The sequence below is a fragment of the Pipistrellus hanaki genome, assembly GCF_964339955.1.
Source record: "Pipistrellus hanaki genome assembly, chromosome: 7".
Taxonomy (NCBI): Eukaryota; Metazoa; Chordata; class Mammalia; order Chiroptera; family Vespertilionidae; genus Pipistrellus; species Pipistrellus hanaki.
Genome location: NC_140509.1, coordinates 48,690,616 through 48,707,632, shown reverse-complemented (window position 1 = coordinate 48,707,632; position 17,017 = coordinate 48,690,616). Strand labels below are relative to the sequence as shown.

General features: G+C 36.1%; 1 protein-coding gene across 12 annotated transcripts in view; it reads left to right on the top strand.

Moving 5' to 3' along the window:
• The window catches only part of PNISR (PNN interacting serine and arginine rich protein), a 30,479-nt gene that overhangs the window by 9,202 nt on the left and 4,260 nt on the right, over nt 1–17,017 (top strand). For 10 of the 12 annotated variants that reach the window (XR_014795466.1, XR_014795467.1, XM_084889375.1 and 7 more), the window contains exons 4-10: nt 219–407; nt 1,763–1,986; nt 3,383–3,554; nt 5,177–5,367; nt 9,750–9,887; nt 15,118–15,217; nt 15,958–16,011. Coding sequence is in view for 10 of the 12 variants with exons in the window: in XM_084889375.1 (XP_084745501.1) it covers nt 219–407; nt 1,763–1,986; nt 3,383–3,554; nt 5,177–5,367; nt 9,750–9,887; nt 15,118–15,217; nt 15,958–16,011 (1,068 nt within the window). In the remaining 2 variants the exon portion in view is untranslated. Of the gene's footprint in view, nt 1–218; nt 408–632; nt 1,740–1,762; nt 1,987–3,382; nt 3,555–5,176; nt 5,368–9,749; nt 9,888–15,117; nt 15,218–15,957; nt 16,012–17,017 lie in introns of those variants that run through there. The other 2 variants (XM_084889370.1, XM_084889369.1) reach the window with 2 other exon arrangements.

Genomic DNA, 17,017 nt, shown 5'->3' with positions numbered 1-17,017 from the left:
CAGAAAGTCTTAAGTGGTTTGTTTTATTTTGTAGCCTGAATATAGGTTATCTGAGCATCCTTTCAGCCATAACACTTGGTAATACTTAAAATCTCCAGGAGAAAATTACTGAGATGCTTAGTTTACATAGAGGCACTATTCTTTTAGCTTCTACATTCTGAATGTTCACTTCTGCTATATTATATTATATTATATTATATTATATTATATTATATTAGGCCAGATTGATTGGGCTGCATTGGCTCAAGCTTGGATTGCGCAAAGAGAAGCTTCAGGACAGCAAAGCATGGTAGAACAACCACCAGGAATGATGCCAAATGGACAAGATATGTCTACAATGGAATCTGGTCCAAACAATCATGGGAATTTTCAAGGGGATTCAAACTTTAACAGGATGTGGCAACCAGGTTTGTTGTTTATTTTTCCAAATTTTAGGATTATTTTTAAAATACAAGGATTAAAAGTAAATTGTTTAAATTGCTTAGTCTTACGACTTCTTGAAATCAATGCTTGAAGAATAGGTAGTTTAAATTAGATTTGACCTTGAAATTTTGTGGTTAAAATAATTCTGTACTCAGTCTGCTAGCACTGTGGCACTCAGTTTGATTCTTTTCTTGGTTCTTCATTCCTAGGCTGACAGGGGCTGGGAACACTGGAAACCTCACTTGGCATCTAGGGAAGAGAGCATTCTATGATCTCTCTCTTGCAACCTCTGGCCTTTCAGAAGCAGGACTGGCAGAGCAAAACATGTCTAGTTCCTAAAGAAAAATTGTGTCACTATGTGACAGATTAGTCTGTCAAATATACTCTGCCCCTACCATCCACCCATATTTACTTCCCTGTTTTTCAGATAGTGAAGATCTTCCATAAGTTTTTATCTGTTTTGTTTGTTTGCTTGCTTGTTTTTTTACTTCACAGTATGATTAGATTCCTTGATGCTATTTCAGTTTTCCAAAACTTGTGCTATTAATTATTTTTAATAGTCACTTTATTTATAGAGGAATCTTACGTTTAAATGTGCTGATGGTAAACTCATCTCTCCTTTCCCTATTAGTAGTTATTTTTGTTTTTCAATATAAGAATGGAAAACTCAGAAAGTAATCCTCTAACATTTTTAAAAGGATAATGAATATTCTAATATTTTATACTGTGATGTAGTTCATTTCTAATTTTCTTGAAGCTATACTAAACTAAACTTTATCAAGTTTGAAAATGTTTTAGTTCCCAGGTCTAAGTTTATAAATGACTCACCCTAGCATCCACTTCCCCAACTATGCTCTACTGGTTTTCTTTGTGACCCTGGCAAGTGATTTATTTCTGTGTGCCCAATTTCCTTTCCTGAAATTGGCAAAAAAAATAATACCTGATTTCCCCCTACCTCACAGGGGTGTTGTGAGGATAAATGTGTTCATGGAAGAAAGAAATTATATAAAAATCCCTAGGCATTATTTTTATGGTGTTGTTACTGAACAGAAATAGAAAACTTCAACAAAAAAATTGTTTTGAGTTGTGTTACATCTATTAAAAATAATTTGGGGCATTTGTTTTTATTTAGGATATGAATTGAGTGGAGTTACCTCATTTGAATGATTTATTAATTCATTGCTTATTTTTAAGATATACAAAAGTAATTTGACCAAGAAGTCATAAATTTTATATTTATTTCTTTACTGAAAAATTTAGCTTTCTTGAGAGCTTAAAAATTTGTGTTGATTTTGTTATAATTCCCTATTGAATGTTTTTATGCCTAAATTCTAAATAGAATGGGGAATGCATCAGCAACCCCCACATCCCCCTCCAGATCAGCCATGGATGCCACCAACACCAGGCCCAATGGACATTGTTCCTCCTTCCGAAGACAGCAACAGTCAGGACAGTGGGGAATTTGCCCCTGACAACAGGCATATATTTAACCAGAACAATCACAACTTTGGTGGACCACCCGATAATTTTGCAGTGGGCCCAGTGAACCAGTTTGACTATCAGGTGAAAGATATTTTGTTGCTTTAATACTGTAGATGTGCACATAATCCATTCTTTGGAAGTTTGTCTCATCAAGAGTACCTGAGATATGTGTTTCACTTTTCAGTTTTATACAGATAAGTGCATATTATGTCTCAGAAAAGTTATCAACTTTTGAGAATTAAAACATTAAGAGTTTTATTTTCTGATTTGCTTAGGAAAATGGCATAAAGGATTGTTAGGGGAAATTTACATAAAATGAAAGACGTGTAAATGAAATAGTTATATGATGTTTTATTTTCTAATTTATAATTTCAGAATGGAATATTTAAATGTTCAATAAAGTCTAGGAAATGCACTGTAGTTGAACACATTATTTATCAATAATAATAGATTATGGTTAAGAATTAAAGAATATAGATCTTCTAAATGCAATTCCTTCTCTGTAAAGTTAGGACTTTTTGTAGTGTTGTCTTTTTTATTCCATTCTGACATGACATGTTTGTCAGTAGAATTGTACATAATTTCTTTTGTAGCATCTAACTCATTCCTAGGGACATAGAACTCTATGGCGAATAGTGTCATTGTTTTTTTCTTACCACTCACCAAAGGTCCACTCTTAAATTATAGTACTAGGTGTCATTTTGAAATAACTGATTGCAGTTGTTACCTTATAAACTAAGCTATCATAATTTAAAATTTTGAAAATACATTATATCACTAATTATATAAGTAATAGACATTAATATAAACAATATTCACCTTGAGGTAGTAATCTTATTCATATATTCAGTTACTTGTTGCATACTCATACTTGGTATGCAGATATGATAGTTTTTTGTGACAGGGAGCTTCTACCACATTGCCTGGGAGATCCCCTTGCTAACAAGGCAGAGAGGTCGGCAAATGGCTTAGAATGCCTCCGAAAATGGCAAAATTACAAAAAAGAAGTTTAGTGATTCAGTAACTTTTATCTTTACTTAAAATAGATATTTCTTTCTTGCAAGGTTTTAGAAACAGCTTACATTCACAAGAAATAGTTGGAATTGATAAAAAAAAATTTTTTTGAACTTTCTGGTTACAGAAAAATTGACATTTATTTGGTTTCTTGGTAGTGAAAGGATTAATTTATAAATGGATTCAGAATGAAAAAGTTCATATATATTATTTTCTGTACTTGAAAATAGTGTATTAGAAGGATTTTAGATGGCTCTCAAATTTATGTAGGCAGAAAGTCTTTTACTTAAGAAAAGTGAGCTTAGGTTCTTGGGGCTACAGAAATATTGGTGGATATTAGAACCATGGAGTTTTTGGATTTGCTGCACACATGGATTTCTACTGTCCCAGTTCATAACACACGTGTATCCCAAAGTGTATATTGTATTAATGTGAAGAAAAATAAACTGCAATACTCTTTCAGCATGGGGCTGCTTTTGGTCCACCGCAAGGTGGATTTCATCCTCCTTATTGGCAACCAGGACCTCCAGGACCTCCAGCACCTCCCCAGAATCGAAGAGAAAGGCCATCATCATTCAGGGATCGGCAGCGTTCACCTATTACACTTCCTGTGAAGCAGGAGCCTCCACAAATTGGTAGTTATTTAAGTTTAGTGAACTACATTAGCATGCTTTCTTGATCATTTTAAAAGGATGTTTTAATTTCTTAAATTGTTCTACTACCTCTGATATATTAGGAATTGACACTTTATTTATTTTTAATATATTTTATTGATTTTTTACAGAGAGGAAAGGAGAGAGATAGAGAGTTAGAAATATCGATGAGAGAGAGTCATCGATCAGCTGCCTCTTGCACACCCCCTACTGGGGATATGCCCGCAACCAAGGTACACGCCCTTGACCGGAATCGAACCCGGGACCCTTCAATCCCCAAGCCGACGCTCTGTCCATTGAACCAAACCGGTCTCGGCTAGGAATTGACACTTTAAAACCCTATTATTTTAGAGTCAGAAAACTTTAAAATTTCAAAGAGGAGATTTTGTCTAAAATATTAAAATCTTTGAATAATTTTATTTAAAATAAAACTTTACCTTAAACATAGATTTTTGTGATGAGATCAAGTTAACATGGCTATAGAATTTTGATTTTTTTCAATGTTGACAATTTGATACATTATACTGATATATGAGCATTTTTGCCTTTTAAAAAAGCCTCTAGTTTTTTTTCTGTATTCTTTCCACTCTCAGTTCATCTGGTACACTGCTGTAAGATTAATTTTCCTTTCATTATTTCACTTTCCGTAAGTGTTTTGCAGAACATTTCAATTGTTAAGTAATAGGACTAACGTATTCCCAATGAAAAATTTTGTATTTGTTATATATCTGGAAATCCAAATCCAGCACTTAATGGACCAGAACATTTAAGTCTTTTATCACAAAGTAGATATTTTAGGATGATTATTGCTGCTTTTATAACTTAAGGAATAAATTAAAAAGTATCCCAGATGGTATACTTGTGAAATGGACTTCTGTTTGACTCCCTTCTGTCTTCATATTTTAAGAAGCAATGTAATGTAAGTTTGGCTCTAAAGTAGCCCATATCACAGCTTACTGGCTTTGTAATCTTGAGCACATCGCTTAATAGCTGAGTTTCAGTTTTCTCATTTGCAAAAGAGACCAAGTAATAGTCATCATTTAGGGCCTTTTTTAGGATTGAGATGATGATAGTTTAATGTGCTTTCATAGTGCCTTGGCACATTACAAACATTAATCAATGCTTATGCTGCTATTAAAAGTGATTTTTTTTAATTTTTATTTTTTTTATTTATTTTTTTTAAATATCTTTTATTGATTTTGTACAGAGAGGAAGGGAGAGAGATAGAGAGTTAGAAACATCGATGAGAGAGAGTCATCGATCAGCTGCCTCTTGCACACCCCCTACTGGGGATATGCCCGCAACCAAGGTACATGCCCTTGACCGGAATCGAACCCGGGACCTTTCAGTCCCCAAGCCGACGCTCTATCCATTGAGCCAAACCGGTTTCGGCAAAGTGATTTTTTTTTTAAAGTGTGATGTTTAGTGGGTTGTTTTTATTAGCACTGTCTTGCTCGAGAATGTTAGTATTTATTATAAAGCTCAAATGGCACCAGTATTCTTTTTCCAAAAATTTCACAAGTTAGAAATTCAGGAATAAAGAACTCATGTGTTATATTTTTACTTAACTGACTTATAAATTTTCTTTTTCCCGTGTGAAACAGATGCAGTAAAACGCAGGACTCTTCCAGCTTGGATTCGGGAAGGTCTTGAAAAAATGGAACGTGAAAAGCAAAAGAAGTTGGAGAAAGAAAGAATGGAACAACAGCGTTCACAGTTGTCCAAAAAAGAAAAGAAGACTACAGAAGATGCTGAAGGAGGTGATGGCCCTCGTTTACCTCAGAGAAGTAAATTTGTGAGTAGAATCACTTCACCTGAAACTCCATTTGGTATCTATGTGAAAAGGTTATTGAAATAAGTATTTTAGCCTGTGGAAAAGTATTAAGTAATTTTCCCTAAGATTACCTTCAGTAAGTATATTGGGTATTATTTTTTTTATATTATAGATGTGTTTTTGAGGGCAGGATAAGGAGAAAGTATACAGGGAGTTTATAAAACATTTTATTCTGGAGAGAAATTATTCAGTGGGACGTGAGATAGGTCTTACATTGACAAACATTTGTATTCTTTTGTTGTGGTATAACTAACTCCCAAGTCGTGGCTTATAAATCAGAACTTATACAGCACTAGAGAAAGAAATCTGCCTTTTTTTTGAACATTTAAATATATACTTGTAATAGAGGATATAATACCGTCTATAGTTTTTTTACATGAGCTCTGAAGGAAACATTGTTTTAAATACTTAAATCTTCATCACGTAGGTGGCATAGGAATTATTTATTTAGCAGTAATGTGCTCCTAGCTGGTAGGACAGTTATAGCACTGGCTGATATGCCACTTAGGAAAAGGGTCCTCCTCCGAAGGCTATTTTCTGCTTCAAAGATAAATCTTAAAAACAGCAAGGTTACAGATTTAAGAAGATATTGATTATGCTTAAATTCAATAAAAAGCCATAAATTACTTTTTATTTTTACAAAAGAACCATGCCAAAGATGTGTTTTTGTTCTGGATGTTATAAAATAAAGAAACTACAGACTACCACTACTAAGAGTTGACCTTAAATTTTGTTCTTTAAATCTTTGCATGAAATAGTGGATTTGCAGGCTTGGTGGTATATTTTTGTTGTTTTAAAAATATATTTTTATTGATTAGAGAGAGGGAGAGGAAGAAACAGAAACATCCGTGATGAGAGAGAATCATTGATTCACTGCCTCCTGTACGCCCCACACTACCCAGGCGTGTGTGCCCTGACTGGTTGAACCTGACTGCCTGGTTCATAAGTCAAAGCTCAACCACTAAGCCACACAGGCCAGGCTTGGTGGTTTTCTTAAGTGTCAAAACATTGTTTGGATTTGGAGATTATCCTTCTCCTTACAGATGATGCCTTTGGGCTTGTGTTACATGAATTCTTCTCTGGTTCAAATGGCTGATCCATAGTAGTATTTAGCCGATCATCTTGTCTTCTACTTAGTAGGATTGCTGAGTGTGACTATGGAACATTTCTTTGCCTAAAGTAGAGTCCCCTTTTTAAGATACACTGTTTTTTTTTTGTTGTTTTATATATTTTTTTTATTGATTTCAGAGAGGAAGGAAGAGGAAGATAGAAACATCAATGATGAGAGAGAATCATTAGCTGCCTCCTGCAAGGGCCCCCCCCCACTGGGGATTGAGTCCACAATCCAGGCATGTGCCCTTGACTGGAATCAAACCTGGGACCTTTCAGTTCGTAGGCCGACTCTCTATCCACTGAGCCAAATCAGCTAGGGCAAGATACTCTATTTAGATATTGAAAGCAACACCTACACAGTGACAGAAACAACTGCTGGCATTTCTTCCATCAGAAGTAGACCTTATTTCTCATCTATCTGTCCATTAAATAGCTAGATAGAAGCAAATTTCTCTACATTTTAGGGCTAGCCAAGATATGGAAACTGACTACAGATTTTTCATTTTAAGTCACATGATTTTAGGTAAATAGCTTATATATATTTTTTTTTCTTTTTTCTTTTTTTTATTAAGATATATGTGTACATATCTTACCATTGCCCCCACTCCCATACATGCCCTCATCCCCCAGAGTTTTGCATCCATTGGTTTTGCACATATGCATGCATACAAGTCCTTCGGTTGATCTCTTATCTCCCCACCTCTCCCTAACCTTCCCGCTGTAATTTGACAGTCTGTTTGATGCTTTACTGTCTCTATCTATCTTTTTGTTCATCACTTTATAATGTTCTATAATGTTCTTTATTATCCATAAATGAGTGAGAACATATATTTTTCTTTCATTGACTGGCTTATTTCACTTAGCATAATGTCCTCCAATTCCATCCATGTTGCTGCAAATGGTAAGAATTCCTTCTTTTTTTATGGCAGCATAGTATTCCATTGTGTAGATGTACCATAGTTTTTTGATCCAATCATCTGCTGACGGGCACCTAGGTTGTTTTTTAATCCTAGCTATTGAAAATTGTTCTGCTATGAACATAGGGGTGCATATATCCTTTCTGATTGGTGTTTCTAGTTTCTTAGGATATATTCCTATTAATGGGATTACTGGGTCAAATGGGAGTTCCATTTTCAGTTTTTTGAGGAAACTCCATACTGTTCTCCACAGTGGTTGCACCAGTCTGTATTCCTACCAGCAGTGCACGAGGGTTCCTTTTTCTCCACATCCACACTTGTCCTTTGTTGATGATAGCCATTCTGACAGGTGTGAGATGGTACTGCATTGTTGTTTTGATTTGCATCTCTCGGATAATTAGTGACTTTGAGCATGTTTTCATGTGTCTCTTGGTCTTCCTTCTGTCTTCTTTAGAAAAGATATTTAGGTCTGTTGCCCATTTTTTTATTGGATCATTTATCTTCCTTTATTAAGTTGTATAAGCTGCCTATTGATGTTGGAGTTAAACCTTTATCAGTGATAACGTTTGCAAATATTTTCTCTCATAAAGTGGGCTTTCTTGTTTTGTTGATAGTTTCTTTTGATGTAAAAAAGCTTTTTATTTTGATGTAGTCCCATTTGTTTATTTTCTCTTTAGCTTCCATTGCCCTAGGGGCATTATCAGTGGAGAAGTTCTTTCGGCATATGTCTGAGATTTTGCTGCCTGTGGATTCCTCTAGTATTTTTATGGTTTCCCGTCTTATGTTTAATAGCTTATATTTTTGGCTGTAAAATTAACACTGAATAATATGATTGTGGTTCATTTACCAGTAGTTCTACAAGCCACTCATTCCAGCCATCAGATATATTGGATATTAATTCAGTCTCTGGGCATGATGTGCTATTTATAAAGAAAGGTCAAAATTGACTAAGGCTGGGTGGCTAAGTTGTTGGAGCATTGTCCCATGAACCAAAAGATTGTGGGTTCGATCCCCTTTTGGGGTGCATACAGGAGGCAACTGATTTATGTTTTTATCTCTCACATTGATATTTCTCTTTCTCTCTCCCTCTCTCTCTAAAATCATATCCTCAGGTGAGGATTAAAAAAAAAATAGCTTGTCTAGCTTGTGTGGTTCAGTGGTTGAACATCAACACATCCATTACTGGTAAAGGCATATGTCAGGGTTGCTGGCTCAGTCACTAATAGGGAGTGTGCAGGAGGCAGCTGATTGATGTTTCTCTCTCATCGATGTTTCTCTCTATCCTTCCTTTTCCTGTCTTTATAAAATCAATAAAAATTTGACTAAGAAAAAGAAGCAAATTTAATAAAATAATTAAAATAATTTTAAACCATCTTATAATCACATTTCCTCTCAGATAATATTAAATTACCATATGAAAGTTATCATGCAAAAATATAACTTAGAGAGAAATTTCATTTTCATATATCTCTCTCATACACCTTTTTTTGGATTAATCTTCACCAGAGGATTTTGTGTGTGTGTGTGTGTGTGTGTGTGTGTTTGTGTGTGTGTGTTTGTGTGTGTGTGGTGGGGAGAGTGGAAGGGCGGGGGAGAGACAGAGAAACATCCATGTGAGAGACACATCAAATGCTTGCCTACTGTGCCCTGGTCAGGCTGGGGATCGAACCTACAACCAAGGAATATGCCCTTGATCAGAATCAAACCTGAGACCCTTCATTCCATGGGCTGATGCTCTATCCACTGAGCCAAACTTAACTCGGGCTCATATGCTTGTTTTTAAAATATATATATATTTTATTGATTTTTTCCAGAGAGGTATTGAGAATCAGAAACATTGATGAGAGAGAAACATCGATCAGCTGCCTCCTGCACACCTCCCACTAGGGATGTGCCCACAACCAAGGCACATGTCCCTGACCAGAATCGAACCCAGGACCCTTCATTCCGCAGGTTGACACTCTATCCACTGAGCCAAACCAATTACTTTTTTAAAAAAAAATCGTGGCCCAGGGATATTTTTTCCACTAATTTTTAGAGAGAGAGGAGGGGGCATAGTGAGAGAGACACATCTACTGGTTTCCTCCTGCACATGGCCCGACCCAGGGGATTGAGCCTGCAAATGAGGTACATGCCCTTGACTGGGAATAGAACCTGAAACCCTTTGGTCCAGAGACTGATGCTCTAACCATCGAGGAAACTGGCCAGGGCTGTCTCATACACTTTTTAACTTAGGGTTTTAAAATAGAATGTTCAAGATAATGATTGATTATAAGTATGAATTTGGGCTACCCATAGTATTACTTTTTTTAGGATAGTGATGAGGAAGATGAAGATACTGAAAATGTTGAGGCTGCAAGCAGTGGAAAAGTCACCAGAAGTCCATCTCCAGTTCCTCAAGAAGAGCAAAGTGAACCAGAGATGACTGAAGAAGAGAAAGAGTATCAAATGGTAAAAAATGTAAATTTATTTTATTAAAATTGTTTTGATGTATAATTGATGTGAACATATTATAGGATTTATTTTGTTTACCAGGTGTACCGGTTAATTGGATTTTTTTCAATAGATGAAGTTACACAAATGTTGATATATATGCGATTTGATATGTATGCTATTTTGTTGTATTGACAGCAAGCTTCAAAACTTCATGTCAAATTTGCTGAAGGTGTTAACATCATAGATATTTTTATGCTTAAAAATGTCAAATTCTATGCCAAAAAAGCATTTTAGGGAAGTTTTAGTTCATTACTTTATTTTGGAGAAAAGGTTATACTTTGGGAAGCATATGGTGAACATGCTCCATCTCAAGATACTTGTGAACGCTGGCTTAAACACTTTAAAAGTGATGATTTCGATGTGAAAGACAAAGATCGCCCAGGTCAACTGAAAAAATTTGAAGAGCAACAATTACAGGCATTATTGGATAAAGATGCGCGTCAAACTCAAAAACAACTTACAGAAAGATTAAATGCTCAGCAAACAATTTCTGATCATTTGCAAGCAATGGGAAAGATTTTAAAGGAAGGAAAATGGGTGCCATATCAGCTGAATGAAAGACAAATGGAAAACTGCAGTCATCAGTAAAATGTTGCTTTCAATAGCAGGAAAGAAAGTCTTTTTTGCATCAAATTGAGATTGGTGATGAAAAGTGGATTTATTCTGAGAATCCCAAATTCACAAAATCATGGATTGATCCAGGTCAATCATCAACTTCGACTGCAAGGCAAAATCGCTTCGGAAAGAAGACAATGCTCTGCGTTTGGTGGGATCAAAAAGGTGTGGTATATTATGTGGTTCAAATTGATTATTTGTTGTCTGTAGCGATCAGTATTAACAGTTACTACTGATCACTCCCAACAACAAGTAATCGATTTGAACCACACTTTGTTCATGAAACATCCAGTATGTGCCAGAAGACATGGCAAAGTAATTTTGCTTCATGATGATGCACCATCACACACTTCAAAACCAGTTAAAGACACGTTAAAAGATCTTGCCTGGAAAGTATTAACTCACCCGCTGTATTCACCAGAACTTTCTCCTTCAGATCACCACTTGTTCCAATTGATGGTACATGCACTTTTTGAGCAGCACTTCAAAACCACAAAGAAATGGAAAACTGGGTCTCTGAATGATTTGCCTCAAAACAAAAGTTCTATTGGGATGGTATCCACAAATTACCTGAAAGATGGGAAAATGTGTAGCTAGTGATGAACATTACTTTGAATAAAGCACTTGTGAAGTTTCTCTTGAAATTATCATGTTTTCTTGGATTACAAAATCCACATTATTAACTGCTACACCTGGTATAATTTTTAAAAACTATTGGTTGGTATCTTAAGCGTTTATACTAAGAACTAATGAAACAAGTATGAAATATGTATTTATATATATTTCCTGGGCGATAATGTCTGCAATATCCAATAGCATCTAAAATGAAATCACAACTTTAAAGCAATTCCTAAGCACACTTCCTTATACCAATGTTGTAATTAAATAATGTTTTACTATAAGGGACAATATGTCTGTTATTTTCTAAAGTGTATTTTTTAATATATGTATATTTTTATTGATTTTAGAGAGGGAGGGAGAGAGAGAGATATCAATGATATTATTAATTGGCTGCCTCCTGCATACCCTCCACTGGGGATCAAGCCTGCAACCCGGGCATATGCCCTGGCTGGGAATGGAACTGTGACCTTCTGGTTCACAGGTCGATGCTCAACCATTGAGTTATGCTGGCTGGGCTAAAGTGTGTTTTTCGAATAATGGGAAAAATTAAAAGACTTCATAGAATAAGTTTACGAAGCACTGGGGTGGAAACACAGGTAAATGTATTTCTTCATTGTAAGAATTCTCTCAAAGCTTTTAATATCTGTTTATTCCTTTTCTGAGATTAGGAATATTAAACTGCTGTGTTTTTCATATTGAAAGACCTGTAATCTTTGGAATGTGTTTAGAAGATTCGGCTTTACTGCACTCTCATTTCAAGAGATTAGTACTATGATCTGGAGCCCAGAGAAGCAAAGGAACAAATAGTCTACATTTGAAAGAGCTGTTGATAGCCAAACCATTGTTAGAATCCAGCTGTTTCAAGTCTATTGTACCCTATATTGCAGCACTCAAGAAAAAAAGAACTTCATTTGACAAAATGAAATAACTGCCTTTTCCTTATTTTCTCCTCAAATTTTACCTTGAGCTGAGGGTTAAGTTCCTAAGTGACTAAGAAGCTAGTGTTGTGTTGCTTACTAATAGTATTAAATGAAAGGATATGTCTATCCACTTAAAACACCAATGGAAATTTTTATTAATAGGGATTTTTTTAATGTTTTGTCCCTAGAGTTATAATTTAGTATCTCTATAGAAATAAACTCATTTAGCCAGAGAATCCAAGATGGCTGCTCGGGTAGGCACCTAGCCGCAGCCGCACGCAACAATTTCAATAAAATACAACTAAAATATAAAATGGACATTACCCAGAACTACAGGAAAGTCAACTGACGGGAAATTCTACAACGAGAAGCAAGGAGAAAACCAGAAGGAAGCGCGGAGGAGCTGTAAAAGCCCAAGGTACGGAGACACGCGGCGCGCGGAGAGGACGGAGCCGGAGAGGAGGGAGGCCGAGTGCCTGGCTGGCGTTCCCTAGCGGGAAGGAGATAAACACTCGGACTGTGCTGGGCCCCCAAATGCTCTGAACCCCCGTTCTAGGCCAGACCCTGGGGACCCAGGCTCATCCAGAGGGAGCTGGGCTGTAAGGCGGAACCCGGGGAAGCGGCGAAAGGAGGTCCCAGAGGCGCGCACACAGCGCGCAGAGAAGGGCCGGCCGGCTGTGCCATAGGACTGCCCTGGCGGGAAGGAGACTGGGGCACCAGACTGCTCTGAACGCCATCTCCAACTCCAGTTCCAACTGAACTGAACCCCAGTTTCGGGCCCATTGCGGGAGAGCTTACACTGTTTGGTAGCAGGCGAAAATCGAGGGCACCTTTCTCTCAGAGGTGCTTGCAACAAGTACTGAAGGACCCTGAGTCTCAGGAGTCGCATAGGGCGGGGCTGACGGAAGCCGAGGCTGTAGGCTCCACCCTGAAACCCTGCCCCATCAGGAAAACTGCCTGCGAAAATGCCTAAACCAAATAGATCACAAACGAAAGAAATGGAGGACAAAAAGCGACTGGATATAGAGTTCAAAACCACACTTATAAGGTTTTTCAAGAGACTCCTAGAAAAGGCCGATAAAATAAATGAGACCTATGAGGATATGAAAAGGGATCAACAAGAAATGCTAAGGGATCAACAAGAAATAAAGAATACATTGTCTGAAATAAAAAATATTATACAGAGTCCTAAAAACAGAATAGAAGATCGCAAGAATCAAGTCAAAGATTTGGAACATAAAGAGCCAGAAGACACTCCTCTGCAGAAGCTAGAAGGCAAGAGAATCCAGAAAATTGAAGATAATGTAAGAAACCTCTGGGACAACTCCAAACTATCCAACATCAGAATCATGGGGGTCCCAGAAGATGAGAGAGAGCAAGATATCAAAAACATACTGAAAGAAATAGTGACAGAAAACTTCCCCCACCTGGGGAAAGAATTGGACTTACAAGTCCAGGAAGCACACAGAACTCCAAATAAGAGGAATCCAAAGAGGACCACACCAAGACAAATCATAATTAAGATTCCAAGAGCAAAGGACAAAGAGAGAATATTAAAAGCAGCAAGAGCTAAGCAGGTGGTTACCTATAAAGGAGCACCTATACGACTGTCAGCTGATTTCTCAACAGAAACCATGCAGGCCAGACGGGAATGGCAAGAAATATTCAAGGTGATGAATAGCAAGAACCTACAGCCAAAAATACTCTACCCAGCAAAGCTATCACTCAGAATCGAAGGCCAGTTAAAGTGCTTCACAAATAAGAAAAAGCTAAAGGAGTTCATCACCACCAAACCAGAATTATATGAATTGCTGAAGGGGGTTCTTTCAGAAGAGAAAGTAAATAAAGATAAAAATTATGAACAACAAATACGTAACTATCAACAAGTGAATCTAAAAACCAAGGAAATTAAAAAAAAAATCTGATGAACAATATTATTGTAACTATTGAATACAATAGAATCAGAGGTATGGAAGGGGAGTGAACTGATGATTCTTGGGGAAAAGGGGAGAGGGGAATGTGGGAAGAGACTGAACATAAACTGTGCACCTATGGATGAGGACAATGGGGAGTGGGGAAAGGGCAGAGGGTGGGGTGGGAAGGGGGGGGAAGGAACACTTGTAATAATATGAACAATAAAAATTTATTAGAAATAAAAAAAAAAGAATACCAAAAAAAAATAAAATAAAAAATAAAAAAAAGAAATAAACTCATTTATTAATCCATATGATTTTGAAATTTGTTAAAATTCTTTTTTTTTTTTGAGTATTTATTTTTGTATTTTTATTTTTTTATTTTTTTAATATATTTTATTGATTTTGTACAGAGAGGAAGGGAGAGAGATAGAAAGCTAGAAACATCGATGGGAGAGAGTCATCGATCAGCTGCCTCTTGCACACCCCCTACTGGGGATATGCCCGCAACCAAAGTACATGCCCTTGACCGGAATCTAACCCGGGTCCCTTCAGTCCCCAAGCCAACGCTCTATCCATTGAGCCAAACCGGTCTCAGCAAAATTCTTGTAATTTAGAATTATTTTCACGATATTCTGTTTGTTGGAATGACTGATCTGAAATGCTTTAGAAAATAAAGCTTTGCCTTTTTTTTTCTTTTCACTAGTACAGGCTAGTTTTTTGTTTTTTTTCTTTATTAAGGTTTTACATATGTGTCCTTATCCTCCCATTGCCCCCTCCCCCCTAAAGCTTTGCCTTTTAATTTTTTTAAAATGCCAGACTGCCAAAATCGGTTTGGCTCAATGGATAGAGCGCCTGCCTGCAGACTGAAGGGTCCCGGGTTCAATTCCGGTCAAGGGCACATACCTTGGTTGCGGGCACATCCCCAGTAGAGGGTGTGCAAGAGGCAGCTGGTCAATTTTTCTCTCTCATTGACGTTTCTAACTCTCTATACCTCTCAATTCCTCTCTGTAAAATCAATAAAAAACATATTTAAAAATAAATAAATAAATAAAATGTCAGACTGTATTATTAGTAACTATAATAATTTAATTAGAAACATTATATATTCCTTAGATGTTATTGACAAAAATGCTTTTGACTGAAATTCTACTGGATGTCACAGATGAAGAAATTTATTATGTAGCCAAAGATGCACACCGGAAAGCAACAAAAGGTATATTGTGGGTGTTTTGGCTTTCTGGGGGTGTTATGGTTTTGGTGGCTCTTTTGGACTTTTTTTGTTGTCCTTGTTGAAATAGTAGCAGATATTCAAATATTCTCTTCTTGCATGTTTTACTCTTTTGGAAAGTTCAGATTTATAGATACCATATTACAACTATACAAATATTTTTGTTTTGTCCAACTTCTCTGAGCACAAATTCATAATTACATTGTTGTTCTATAAAATATATTTTGGAAAATTCTTGATGATGTTCAATTTATTTCACCTGATTTTTTTTTTTTATAGATACCATGGTATTGGCGTATAATTTCTAATGCAGTTTAGTTTTACTAATGAATTGAATTATGAACCTTCAGAGTTTTCACAGTTTACCTCCTATAATTCTTACAGAGCTAGTTAGTGATTTTCCCACCTAGCCCCCATATATTTAGTAGCACTTAAAAAAAATAGACTGAAAGCAAATTTAAATTATGGGCCATATCTCAAAAAGAAAAATACCGTTATGTTGTCAACATTTTTCCTCATTACAAATAAATTTCAACTCACATCAGAATTATACTTTCAAGGCCAGACTTGCTACTGGTTTAAAATGAATGTTATGTTTTTAATGTTTCTTCTCTCCCCAAGAAGCAGCAATAGTAGTAGATTTAACAATACCATAGACTCTCATGACTATGAAATCGTGGCTATTTGTGTTAACATGTTGTTCCTGTTGTTGATGTGATACAAAGCTCCTGCAAAACAGCTGGCACAGTCCAGTGCACTGGCTTCCCTCACTGGACTCGGTAAGTGTCCTTATTTGTAAGAGGGCCTTAAAGGGAAAAATCACACTTACCTTGTCTCTCTACATGTTCTATTTGAAACTACTGTTCCTACTCAGTTTATGAAACCTGAGATCTTAGGGTTATATCAGTCTCTAAAAGGTTTGCCTTTTTTTTTTTTTTACTAAAGCATTCACAGTGGAATTATTGTAAAAGTGGTGACTAATTCACAGTTAATGAGGCGAGGCAAGTTGTAATAGTTATAATTTAGCGATGCTAGTATTTAAACTCACTTTCAAAATTGTTGCCTTAGAGAGGAACCTATCCACTAATGGTTTTAAGGACCTTTATTTAGGTTGTGTTGCAGCAAGTTAGGTTTACTATAGAGGAAAGGGTTTAGCTTATATTACCATAATAGTGATGTGTTCATAGTTTTCTATTTGCATGCTATATTATCAAGTATATAAAAGCTTGAATTTGCCTTTTCCACATTATTTCAAAAATTAATCTTTCTGAGGATCAACAAAAATGGCTAGAACCAAATGCCCATGTGATTTTGTTATTACTATTGAGATCACTTCAGGGTGGGGAGTAGTTTTAGCATCATACCATTTCTGCACAGTCAGAATTACAGTATTCTAATTTTTTTAAGGGGAAAAATACTTAGCATACTACCTGGGGATTTCTAAGCTTTGAACAATGAAAAAGTTAATTGTAGAATTATTTTTAGGATCATCATAAATTTTAAGGTAGTTGAATTGATTATGCTTTAGTGAGACTTTGTTACTACCCTATTAAATGGTTTTATTGGTTAGCATGGACAGTAAAAACAAAACCATTATCACGATTCATTTATGGTGACAAATATATGAAATATTCCAGAAAGAGTAAGATACTAAGTATCAATTTTCATGAGGGCTCTTATGAACTTCTTAAGCATTGGATTTTATACTTCTCCCCACCCAGAATAAGTAGATTCTTCCAACAAAATGCAATGTAAAGAAATGAGCTTTCTTCTTGGACCTTAAAA